The sequence below is a fragment of the Puntigrus tetrazona genome, chromosome 21 (assembly GCF_018831695.1).
Source record: "Puntigrus tetrazona isolate hp1 chromosome 21, ASM1883169v1, whole genome shotgun sequence".
NCBI lineage: Eukaryota > Metazoa > Chordata > Actinopteri > Cypriniformes > Cyprinidae > Puntigrus > Puntigrus tetrazona.
In genome coordinates this window covers 2,290,723-2,304,169 of record NC_056719.1, presented here as the reverse complement: position 1 = coordinate 2,304,169, position 13,447 = coordinate 2,290,723, and the positions used below count along the sequence as shown (strand labels likewise).

Sequence of the window (13,447 nt, the reverse complement as noted above, 5' to 3'; positions counted from 1 at the left end):
ACTGCATCAGCAATAAAAGAACATTCTAAATAATTCAAAAAATGAAGCAAATAATAAATTGTTATTGGTTAAATGTGTCACGAAGTATTAATTCCCTAAAAACATATACATACACAAACTAATAGTGTAAATTCATATATTAATTACCACATGGGGTTGAAACTATGCCTTTCAGCTTCCAGTTGTCTGCTTTAATCAATCATTAGCTAATGATTTACAAAAATATCATTATGTTACGAGGCACATGATTAATTTAAAATCCATAACCTTACTGACATATTACTTAACAATTAGTTAATAGCTCTGTGTCTCAACAAGTAAAGTCATAACATGATACCTTTGCAAATCATTAGCTAATGATTAATTAAAGCTGACAACTGGAAGATGAAAGACATGGTTTCGACCCAATGTGGTAATTAACATATGAAATTGCTTCATTAGTTAATATGTTATTAGGGAATTAATATATTATGACACATCAATATAATAGCAATATATTGATTGCTTAATCTATGAATCATATAGAATGTTCATTTATTTCTGCAGTATTCTTAAATGATTTTGTTTTTCATTAGTTATACATTAACTCGATTATCTGTACATTAGCTAAGCATTATTTAATGCATATGTGTGTACCCGTATTGTGAACTGTTACTGATTTCTTAATAAATGCATTTATTCAGTGAGTATGCAATTAACTGATTAAAAGTGACAGCAATAAACAGCACCAAATCAGCTTATTGAATGATTTCTAAAGGATCATACACAAGTAATGGTTCCAGACATGTCAAAATATATTAAAATAGAAAACTGTTGCAACAAATTGTAATAATACTGTATTTCACAATATTACTTTTTACTGTCACTTGATCAAACAAATGCAATTTCAGAGATTCGAAGGTTTGAGTGAAATGATACTTGCTTTTAGACTTTTTTCCTTATGTAAAATAAATGTACAAAGCTGGTATATACCTCTGGGTTCTATGTTAGTCAGCGGGTCATTGCTTTGCCAAGGCTGACATGGTCATCCAGTACATTTAATTTGCTCCCATCCTGTCCTCCTTGGCAGAGCACTGGATCCTGTAATGAAGTAATGGCGCTTGCTGTCCCTCCCCCTAAGGCTTCACCACAAATGTGTTTAATATCATAAGGGACTTGCTAAAACCAACAGACTCTTTTCCAGAAACCCACTAGTTGCCTGTCTCTGGTACTGAGCAATAAACCTTTAGCTACATCTTTAATGAGTTAAGTGCTCCAACTTTCTCATTCCTATCATTTTGCTTTTCATTTTGTTTTGGATGTGACCTTAAGTGATGATGTCTGAGTGGTTGAGTTGTTTAATATTTAATTGCTACATATTTTCCCACAAGTTTGAGTCTTGTCTGTGAATTTATGGACAGATTGCGAACATAATAGGTGGGCATTATCACACGGAAGTTTAACAGATACTGACTCCTCTCTGATTTTTTTCACATCATACTTTAAGAGTTCAGTGAGAATATAATAAAGCGAAACAAAAGCGAAACATTCACTGGTGTTGATATCGCCTTTGCATCCTTGAAGAAAAGTCACTGCACGTTTATTTACCATGCGATTATGGTATCTGGTTATGTAGAATGGCATCAAAGCCTATGATTGGATAAATACAATAAATGTAAATAAAACCTTTCTTAACTCACATGCACCGAATCCATGAGTGTGTTATTCCACTTCATTTTCACAGAAAGGATAAAGTCTACACTAATGACCTGCTGATAGCAATTATCTGTACATCTCTTGTCATGATTGTGTAACCAGATCTAAAAGTCTGATGTTTCTTTGCATACACACACACACACACTTCATTTTTCACTAGTGTAATGGTTTGGCTGGGGCATGAGACCCGGTAACGGTTATTGCCTGATGTATGACATTCCCGTGTCCTCTGCGTCCAGTTTATTCCAGTCTTGGCAGCCATTTTTGTCTCCTATTGTTACCGTTCATGCAAGCTGGATGTGACTAATGGATGGCAAGAGGAAAGCAAGGTGGAGGGGGATATAGAGAAGAGTCTATTTTTTTAACGCAGTTATTGGAGTTGAATCAGAATTTTAACAGAAATGGAAGATGAGAAGAATAACAGGAGGGGACTGATCACGTTATGCACTCTTAGTTTTCTGTTTTGATTATGGCGATTCAGCGCACATGGGAGGTTTTAGCAGCAGTCGCTACTGAAGCGCTGTAAAGACAACTCCACAGAGGCGTTGCTGTGGCTTACTGTTTTGACTGTTTTGGCTACATTGGAAGCAAACAACAGCTTAAGAGGTCTCAAAGGACAAAATTCTGTAATTTATGCATCATGTCATTTCAAATAATCAGAAATTATATTGTATTTATATATCAATAACAGTTGAATTAGGAGAGTTTATCAACTTTTAAGTCAGTGTTGTTAAAGCTGATATTATTATTTAATATATGTTTTTAAATGTAAAAATAAAATAAAAGTTAAAACAAAACAAAATAAATAAACCTAAATAAACCTTTGGTAACTACCTGGGGAAAAAAAAAAAACATTTTTGTTGGATTATAAAAATTCATAAAGCTAAAATAGTCAAACAGAAAAATAAAAAAATAAAATCAAAATTACACAACCCCAAAAAGCACATAACAAAATTCCATTTGTCACTTGTTAAGTATATATATTTTTTATTATAATTTTTTAAATAGTTGTATTCATGCTTAGATTACTATTTTTAAAAAGGTATTTCTTTTTGTGTAAAAATTATATGATAAACATTAATTTGTCCCACAACAACAAAAATTACACTCCTAAACTAAAAAAAATGAATTATTATTATTGCATAGTTTCACAATTGCTATCATAAATTATTATTTCACAAATTAAAAATGAAATATTTGCAATTTGTATTATAGTAATCAATGTATTATTATGAGAACTTATTTGCTGGGAGGAGCTCCAAATACAGTAACACTTTTATTTATTTGGAGCATTTATCTTTTAGCATCCTTTTTAGTTGTATAGAAAAGAGCATTTAGGGGCATTGTGCAAAATTGTTTCTTTTTTTGTTCCACTGAAAACAATACCCTAAAGTAACAACAGGTCGTTGAATTTTCATTTTTAACTTAATTTTGCCTTTAAGATGACTTTTTTAGGTTTATGTGTGTGTTTTATGTATAATCGGGAGGGCGTGGGTGATGACAGGCTGCTTTTAATGTGTGTGGGCATGTGTGTAGGAGTGTGTGTGTGTGTTTGAGCATGTGTCACATTCGAGTGGATAGAGAGCATCTCTATACGAGTGTAATTGTTGCAGTGTGACAGGCTTCTGCTTTGGTGTATGTTTGTGTGTAAGTGTGTGTGTTTGTTAACTGCAAATCATTAAAGCTCTCTGTATGATGCTGGTGCCTTGTGGCAGGCAGGATGACTTCATTAGCGCTCCCTTCGTGAGCACCATGGCAATGCAACCCCCGTTTGGCACCCTGATATGCCCGTCCTTGTTGGTCATGTGCCTCCGGAAAACTCCACATCAAATGTCTAACGCTGTGACCTTTGACCTCTTCTATTTTGAGCAGGATGCAGTGACGTCTTAATGTGAGCTAAGGAAAGTGAAAGTGTAGCGAGTAATATAGAGAGACATGGCAGACGCCAACACTGACTCAGGAAATGATCTATGACTAATTGATAGCAGAAGGGCTGTGCGGCTACACTCATTTTTCTACATTAGAGAAATCAATTGGGGTTGAAATTCTTCAAAAAACAACTTTTGAATCTTTCTGAAACTTGAGCAGGACATTGAATTATAGAGATTTAGTTTCATGCCCCGTCTCTAGAGGAGCACTTTGTTGCTCAAAGATTTCATAACCCATTTATTATATTCTTTTTAAAGCCGAAGTGTGTAATTTCTGTGCCACTAGCGTCAACAAACGGTATTGCAAAAATAATGACTTTTCAAGCACGTTATCCTAGCTTTAAAGGGACCGTTTCTGTAATTACTCACCCTCATAAAATAGCCAATGTTACATAAATTATTTAAAATTGTAATCGATTTTTGTAGTATTATTTAAAAGTGTCTTTGATCAAATACATGAATTAGAGACTCCAAACTGTTCTTATCAGGATTTTTCTTGGAAAATTATATTAAAATATCTGTTAAAGTACTATTCTGGGGGTCAATGGGAGAGTAAATTATTGCAGAATTTTCATTTTTGGCTGCAGCATTTTGATCCCCTCCGCAAAATAGTGAAATATTTAGTAAATATAAATCTATGACATGTAATGTTTGGGCTATTATCACTATACATTTCTTCAGAAAAAAATGCTGATACACTGATGCATCCCAGGCAGTAGATAGCCTTCTAAACTAACATACAGTCATTCCTCCAAAGCAGCTTTAACTTTTCTGGTTGAGTACTGCTTCTGAAAGGCATCCAGAAATCCTGGATATATACATGCATGAGATACGCAACTCGGAGGTTTAGTTACACTTGAATAAAATAACAAGGGACTTAGTTAAAATGGATTTAAAAAATTCAGAAAGAAAAGTATTAATTTTGAAATTGTCCTAAGATTCAATTCTGCTATATATATTTTTCATAACTCTCCGTTTGCACGCATAGCTCTCTAAAAGAGACAGTTCAGACATTAAAGACATTAGAGAGATCTCATTTTTGCCTTTACAACAGGTTGTCTTGACTCTTGTGGAGGCTCATAAGATCATCATTAAGTCTTTTGCTTGTAACACCTTCCAGATACATTTCCCTTCGGATTCTCTAGTCTTGAGGTCTGAGTTGCTCTGTTGAGGTTGTGAGGTCACCGTGCGCCCGAGGCCGACTAACAGCTCTGCTCTGACACTGGACGATCATCTGAGAGGGATAAGTCTCTTTCTGAGACGTGTGAAAAACCCAATTCCAGCACCCAGCAACAGTAATTACATCACAGCACCCCCGCTGAGGGTGAGAGTCTCCCTCTCCACCGCTGTCTCTCCAGCTTCTTCCTTTCATCCTCTCTTTTAGTTTGTAGTGCTGGCGACTGCAGCGTCACTTTGGCGGCTCATTCAGCCGAGTGCCACAAATCAGCAGCTGTCAATCACAAGTGTGCATTAGTTATGAACTGCAGTCACCGTTTCGGTTCAGAGATGGTTTTCATAAACAATCAGCCCCTAACAGCTTTTTTTTTCAGGTTCATCATCTGACTGCAATCTGTTGTTAAAACAGCCATACTGTGTAAGCTCATTTTGACTTATATTGTCTTCATAATGATTACTTGCATGGCTAAATTTGATGGTAGCTTATTTAAATTTTAGCTTGTGATAATGCAAAGCAGGAGCTGATTGCCAATTTCTCATGACAGCTTGATATTGTAATGCAGGATTTTCCAGCATCTTATTTTTGTTTGGATATGTTATTGTGTCTTCATGTGAGGGTGTTTCTCTTTGACCAATAGCAGATATTGTTCCCAGCCATATTTCCTGTGCCCGAGCTTGGTGCCCTCATGTAGAGATATATTCTGTCATCGATAAGCAGGATATTAAAAATCTCTCCTTTTTTGCTGCCAGCTACCCTGTTACATTCAAAATAATTGTCTTTTTCTGCTAGTCTCTCTCCTCCACAGGCAACCAGAGTCTTATCTTACCACAAAAATCCTATAAAATGAGCATTTAGAAAGCTTATATAAAAAGGTAATCTTATAAGTCATATGTATCTGTCATTTTTTCCAGTACTGAATTAGTGTATATTGTTGCATAGCCTATACTTGCAGGTTTCATACTTTAAAAATGTACTTGTTCCTAGTACGAAACTTGCAAAATATACACAGAAGAAAATGTGGTAGAGTTTTTTTAATTGTTTTTTTTTAAAGAAAAATATACAAAAATCTTTTTGATAATGACTCACTGTTATTAACATTAATAATCAAATAAAAACAATATATAAAATTAAAATATCTAATATTATATAAGACATAATAATAATAATAATAATAATAAGTTCACACAAAAATATGACTTAACAATTGTATTTATTATAATTATTTAACAAATCAAAGAGTATATTAAATAATATTTTCTCTGGAGCATTGGCTCTCTGTGTCTTGGCGGTCTCTAGCATGCATTGCCTGTGAGATCAGCTCAGACTCCACAGCACAGCAAAGCTCCAGCAGAGGGCGCTGTTGTCGCCACACAGGATTTTGTGTTTGTAAAGGTCAGCTTTGTTAAAAAAGAATGCAGAAACTTTGCTAACTCTTCCTCCTTGTCTAACTTTCCTCCTCCTCTCTGTTTGGGTAGCGAGTTAGATGGATTGCGGGGGTGTTGCGGCAGCTCTATCATATTTAATGGGGCATGTCTGCTCAGCCTCAGAGTACTCTGCATGATCCCTCCACCCCAATCCTGCTGCTACCCTCTTCACATACATCTATCTTTCTTTCAGTCTCTCATCCTCTTATTCTCTCTCGTCTTGTGAGCAAATCAGATCACATGTCAGTGAAGAAAGATGCTTCTCTGCCAAACACAAGAACTGTAACTTTTATATAAGGCTTCTCAGTTTGCCTGCTGCAAGATGATGATCGTGATATAATGGGAAGATCTTTTGCACACATGCAGCGTGCGGCTGGTTCCACTCCAGTGCTCCTGAGGACACATGGGCTCATGTGCTCGATGCCAGCCAGCCGCATTGCCTTGGCAACATCTAATGGCTGTCATCTCGGCGGTGTCACTCTGGTGATGGGATTAGATTAGATTAGGTTATGCTGATTTTCCAGAACATAAACACACACAACACCGAAAGCTGACATTCCGCTTCAGAGGGGTTTCTTCTGATGGCTACCTTACATGAGTCACTGACCTAAAGGGCGATCTAGCCATTTGATACAGTTGCGAGAAGAAATTTAAAGAAATGTTTTGCTTCTTCGATTTTTGTTGTTGTTTGTAAAAGACAATTAAATGTATAGAGTGAGACCTTTGATATCTTATTTTGCATTACGTTTTGAGGATGTGAGATGCTGAATATGTGAAATAATGAAAAAATTACAAATGTTATTAAATATTATTGTATCGTTCATTTTTTGTATATACTATTTAATTAGATTGTGATTGATTATTTTTAACATTTAGAAAAAAAATTAAAAGAGTACATAAAAATATAATATAATACGTTTTTAATTACGATATGGTGTACATATACATGTATATATGTATATTAGTGCTGTCAAACGATTAATTGTGATTAATTGCATCCAAAATAATTATTTCTTTGCATAATATGTGTGTATTGTGTATATTTTATACATAAATACACACAGATGCACATTACATTTAGAAAATATTTACATGTCAGTGTATATGTATATATTTATATAATTTATATCATATATAAATATATTTAATATATAAATGTATTTTTTTCTTAAATATATACCTGTATGTGGGTGTATTGGATTTATACATAATAAATATGCACAACACACACACAAAACTTTTATTTTTGATGTGATTATTCGCAACAGTACCAATAAATATATAAATATTTATGATTTTTGTATTTAATTATTATTATTATTATATAGAATATTTCTTGTTTATATTTGAGGTTAGTTCCATCAAGGAGGTAACCAAATTTTTAACAATGGAACAGGCCAAATGAAATCATTTTAGACTTAAATAGCCCGTATTTTTTGTCCAATAATCTGAAATAATCAGTGATAGTTTCTGCTATTGACGTTTGCATATTTGTGTTTGTGACAGGATTTTAACAACAGTGGGTTCGCAGTTTGACTTGAGGACATTGCGGGCCGTCAGAGTGCTGAGACCCCTCAAACTGGTGTCAGGAATCCCAAGTAAGTGTCTGGCGGTACAATACACTTAATTAAATAAAAAATACTAGATGATAATGATACCATGATTAATTTAATCCAATGTAATTGTTTGTAGGTCTTCAAGTAGTATTAAAGTCCATTATGAAGGCCATGGTTCCCCTTCTTCAGATCGGACTGCTGCTCTTCTTTGCCATCGTTATGTTTGCCATCATCGGTGTTGAGTTCTACATGGGCAAATTCCACTTCACCTGCTTTAAATTGGATACAGGTTAGTTCCTGTTGTGGAAACAAAAAAGCTTCATTGAGGGCGCAAAGGAAATAAATCTTAGAGGCGCTACAGAGACGTTTCAAAGCACACAATCTCAAAACAGCCCTTTGTAGCACACATTAAATAACAGGTTCAGAGTCCAAGCAAAGAGACTCCTTATCAGTTTATACTGAAGATAATAAAGACACTCTAGCAAAAAAGAAACCTGCTATGGCATCATAACATATAAAAAAATATGAAGACATAATAAAGCCTTTAGCGAGACAAAACCTGTTGTTAAAAAAATACACTTAAAAAAATATTTTTAAACAATTGTAAAACAGAGAGACCTCTAGATGTTTTTGCAGAGCTCTGTTTGGATCAGAGGTCCTCTCAGGCTCTTTCTTTTGTTTATGCAAATTTCCTCCACCCGCCTCGCTTTTCACTGACTGACATTTACCCACAAAACACTGCTGTTTCTTTGCAGCTAGGGACTGCATGTGAGTGAGAGAGACATGCCAGATCTTTGTCTGTTTTTTTTCCTCTATTTATATCTGTTTTTCTCCTTATCTCCTAATGAAAACATTAATTGTTGATGTTTATTAGCATTTCAGTGTGTTCTGGTGCATAAGTACATAGATGTGAGGCGTTTTTACCTAAACAGAGCAAACCTTACACTTCATATTATAAGATGGGTTTTTTGGGGGGGGGTTTTGCAATGGGATCATTGTATTTGAGCATTCGTTAGATCAAAACATTAAATAAAAAGTCCCTGGTGTAATTGGCACAGGTCTACAGATTTTTTTTAGCTATCAGCACCTATATCATGACCCAGATATCTGTATAATATATCACCAGGCCCCTGTTGATTTCCACCCATATTTCCAATTACCATCTGACTTAAGTGTACAACATGATTGATTGATTGATAGAGACAAATGTAATTAAGTTTCTTAAAAAAATAGGCTAATCCTGCTGAAGAATATTATTGATTGTCACTGTAAAGTAGATGGTTTTATGCTTTATCCTGCAGGCAAGACTAGCACTCTGAATCCTGAATCACTGAGTGATTTTTAAAGCTCTTTTGTGGCACAGAAAGAGGTAAAAAGAGGGAGGTCATTTCTTGAAAGAAGCTTGGAGAGCAAATGTTTTTCTATTGTATCTGCACAGCACGGCTCTCGAAGATGAGGACATAAGCTTTGCTATTCCAGCTGGAGGCTATGTTTGTGTGTATGCACATGTTTGTGTATTTATGTGCTATATGTCTGTGTCCATGGTGTGAGGGATCTTGACAGGTTGTTAATGTAATATGTGTGTGCGAGTTATTTCAGTTCAACACAGTGCATGTAATTAGCTTGTCTTGGTAATGAGGTTTCCAATAAGAAGCTGAGCTGCAAACATGTGCTCAGCTGCTGCCTGCTTCACCCCTCAATCAGCAACATCAGCAGGTGATATGCCTCAGAGAGAGAGAGTGTGTGTGTGTGTGTGTGTATTTGACCAGTTTAGAGAGGACGGTTGCATTAATTTACCTTCCAAATGTGTAATGATTATTGAAATAGGCCTGTAATTAAATGTTTTCTGTTTGTTTGTGTGTGCAGGAGAAAAAGTTGGTGATTACCCATGTGGATTCGAACGTCCTTCAAGAGTGTGTCCCGTAGGGACCGAATGTAGGCAGTACTGGACAGGACCCAACTTCGGCATCACCAATTTCGATAACATCCTCTTCGCCATCCTCACAGTCTTCCAGTGCATCACCATGGAAGGATGGACCGATGTACTTTACCATGTGAGTTCTTATTAGAATTTATTTGATGAAATGTTTTCTGCAAAGGACAACTTTTTAATTTTTTCAGACCTCACATTAACCGAACCCATTATTTTCTTTCTTCTGTAAACCAAACACAAAATAAGGTGTGAGGCAAAATCAGATCAACACTCTCATAAAAGAGTTAATGGTGAATTGTGATGCCAAATTACAAAAAAAAGGATGGAAAAACTTGTACACTTTGATTTCTAAAGTTGCGTCTATACTGCCTATAAGCCAACGACATGCTGCTGTGAGCATGTAAGATATGCTGCATGAATAGGCATACAAAAAATCTAGGAGATATCAGATCTAGACAGGTGTTGTTGGGGGAGGTGGAGGGTTTCAGAGCAAACACCGAACCAGTCTATTTAAACAGTTACTCCACCCCAAACTGAAAATTTGGTAACACTTTATTTTTATGGCCCCTTTTGAACATAATCTACTAACACTATGGTTAGAGTTAGAAGATGTGTACATGCAATGTTACTTATAGTCATCAAAATAAAGTGAAACCAAAAACTTTGTCAACCAATCACTTACCTGTAAGTCGTTCCATACCTGTAAAAGCTTAGTTTGTCTTCAAAACACAATTTAAGATATTTTTGATCAAACCTAAGAGGCTTGTGACTGTCCAATTGACTGCCAAGTAACAAACTGTGTCAAGGCCCAGAAAATTATGAAAGATATTATCTGAATGCTGCCATCAATGGTCTAACCATAACGTTATGGAGCTACGAGAACATTTTGTACAGATAGAAAATTAAAATATTTATTCAACGACAACCATTTTGAAGAGCATCTGCTCGACATACATAGTGCAGTTCTGTGTTAGCACCAATGCATGGATAAGTTGTTTTTGTAAAATACCACTAGAAGGCATTTCCTTGGATTGAGGATGACAATGAGTATTCTGACGATTTTTATTTTAGGATGGTGTATCCCTTTAAATGTTGAGCAAGCAAGTTCACAGCCTCCAGAATCAGCACCGGCCATTCAGCTTGTGGCATGTAATAAATTATGTGATTGCTATATTGTGAATGACCCACAGTATTAGCCTGCACTGTCCGGAGTTTCCTGGCTGACCATTCACAAAGAGCTTGATTTAATCCTCCTTCAATCAAATCCTCCATTTTGTCTGACAAACAAATCAGTCTGAAGAGTAGATTAACTTGTGGATTTACACTTGAAACATGCTGTGTATTGTCGTCTTTCTATGGTTAAAATAATTAAATACATTCATTCATGTTTCTTTAATTCTTTAAGCAAATATAAAAGGATGATCAGGAGTCACTACAGTGTTCTGATTAAATGCTGAGACCTTGTTTCATACCAGAAGTAACCAGCTCTGTCTGGTCTGATGGCGCATTTTCAGTTTCCTTTTTTGCTTTGTGATGTATTTTTTACTACGTGATGTGCAGTGTGAGAGTGGCACGAATTGTCGGACATAGCAACAGTTACTAAGGAGGGCAGTTTTTTTTGAAGGGTCAGTTTTTAGATGCATGTTTTTTCGCCTTTATCTCAACATTCATAGATTTGCACGTTATTTTGGATCTTGCCGTTTTTTAGCATCACATGACACGTAGAATGGCAAAAAGCTGAACTAAATTTTTAATACACTGAAATATTAAATATACTTCCCAGAAGAAAGTTACATGAAGATATGGAGCACGAGGAAAAGTGAACAATGTCATAGAGTAGCTTTTATTTTTAGGTGAACTATTCCTTAACATTTACGCACAACCAAACATGCATGTACAGATATACATAGTCTTGAATACTGATGTGGAATATTGTTTGTGCAATCTCAAAGGCTTTTCTTTGTTTCTAAATTTTGTGTTATGTTTTAGAACGTATGACAGTCTGCGTTCTGCTTGTCTGAGTGTTGAGCTCAAGAGACTGTCTTTCCGTAAAGGTGCTAGAATCTGCATGCTGATGTGAATACAGAGCGAAAAAGAAGGAAAGATGCTTGCTTAGTTTAATTGTAGACAGTAAAACATGCTAAAGAACTTTTATGGTAAGCAGTAGCATAAAAGTTATGGAAAACCCTACTGCGGCCATCTGTTTTTACCACAGGTCAGTCATTACAGAGACATCACGTTCAGAATAAACGCTGGCGTGGACAGTCTCAGTAACACTTCCAGTGAGAGTAGTATAAACCCTGCTGAGTGACAGAAAAGACAGACTGCTGTAGTTTCACCTGCTCCCCTTCTCCTCACAGTTTACAAATGTGTGCAGAGCATCAGGCTGCCAGAACATGGTGTGGGGCAGCATATGCCACCCAGTTCCCACACAGCCCCCCCTCCCACCACAGACTGAGACGAGAATTATGCTAAGCTGAACTCAGACTGTACGCTGCCAACCTGTTCATGTCATATGCTGAGGGCTGCTGGTTATGCTGATACCCTCTCTCTTTTTCTCACTTTCACCAACCGTCTTTTTAACACATGAGTTTTGTTCCAAAACCCAGTGAGCCGCATCATTGTCTACATAATTCTAGCATCCTAACCATAATAGAACCTTTCCATTGAACAATTGGAATTCTAGTATTAGGTAAAATTATAATTTTTTAACACACACTCAATTGTTTTAATTGAAATATAGCCTTATTTTCAGGGCTCAACAGTAACAATGTTTTCTTCTTGATTACATTAAGCAACTTTGTTTTTTTTCAACACAAAAAATACTAATTTTATCAATAATAAAATAAAATATAATTTAATTTATACTAATATAATTTAGTTATACTTTATTTTTATTTGCATTAATAGTTTAAATATTTCTAAATATTATTTCTGAATTTCTAAATGTATAATTTTTACATTTAAACGTTTTATTTTACATAATATTTTTGTACCTATAAAGTATATGAAGAGTTTATTTACAAAAACATTGTTTTAGTTAGCTGCATTTTTTGTTATTTTTACCCTAATCAAAATAACCTCAATTGCACTTTGATTGAGATTAATTAGAATGCACAATAAAAGATACTTGATTTTTGAGAATTGTTAAATCTGTTTTTACAATGAACTCTTGAATGATACAGGTCCAGAACAACAACAGATGCATAAACAGTTTTGTTTACATACGCAAAATGATACCATATGGCTAATTATTAATAATTACTATGACATTTTCAATACATTATTACTGATGCTACCAAGGCTGTCACAAGTATTACAGTTGCTATATGACACATCCTCATATGTCTCAAGCTGTTTATTTGAAACATACTTTTTTAGCACGTATAATTCTTAAAAATGTTTTAAAAAATCTGTAAATGTAAAATTATACAGTTATTGTACATGTATATACTCTACCAAAACTGTCACCAATCTTGCAGTTTTGACAAATCCTTGTTTATGTCAGGCAGTATAACCATCATAACTAGCAGACAAGCTAGACAAAAGTTGATGAGCAGCCACCAAATGTTTCTTAAAAAAAGATTTTGTAATAAAAAGATTTTATTACTCTCTTGCAGTCTTACTGTTACCTGTTTCACAAGGCAACTTTAGCACAGCCATATGTGTATGTGTGTGTGTGTGTATCTTATTAGCATGGTCTTGAGGGCCACATAACCTCCCAAACTGCACCG

The 13,447-nt window shown here is 35.2% G+C and overlaps 1 protein-coding gene across 1 annotated transcript in view; it reads left to right on the top strand.

Annotated features, from left to right (window-relative positions):
- The window catches only part of cacna1bb (calcium channel, voltage-dependent, N type, alpha 1B subunit, b), a 103,073-nt gene that overhangs the window by 32,474 nt on the left and 57,152 nt on the right, over nt 1–13,447 (top strand). The window contains exons 6-8 of the mRNA XM_043222150.1: nt 7,731–7,822; nt 7,917–8,069; nt 9,647–9,834. Coding sequence (XP_043078085.1) covers nt 7,731–7,822; nt 7,917–8,069; nt 9,647–9,834 — 433 coding nt within the window. The remainder of the gene's footprint in view (nt 1–7,730; nt 7,823–7,916; nt 8,070–9,646; nt 9,835–13,447) is intronic.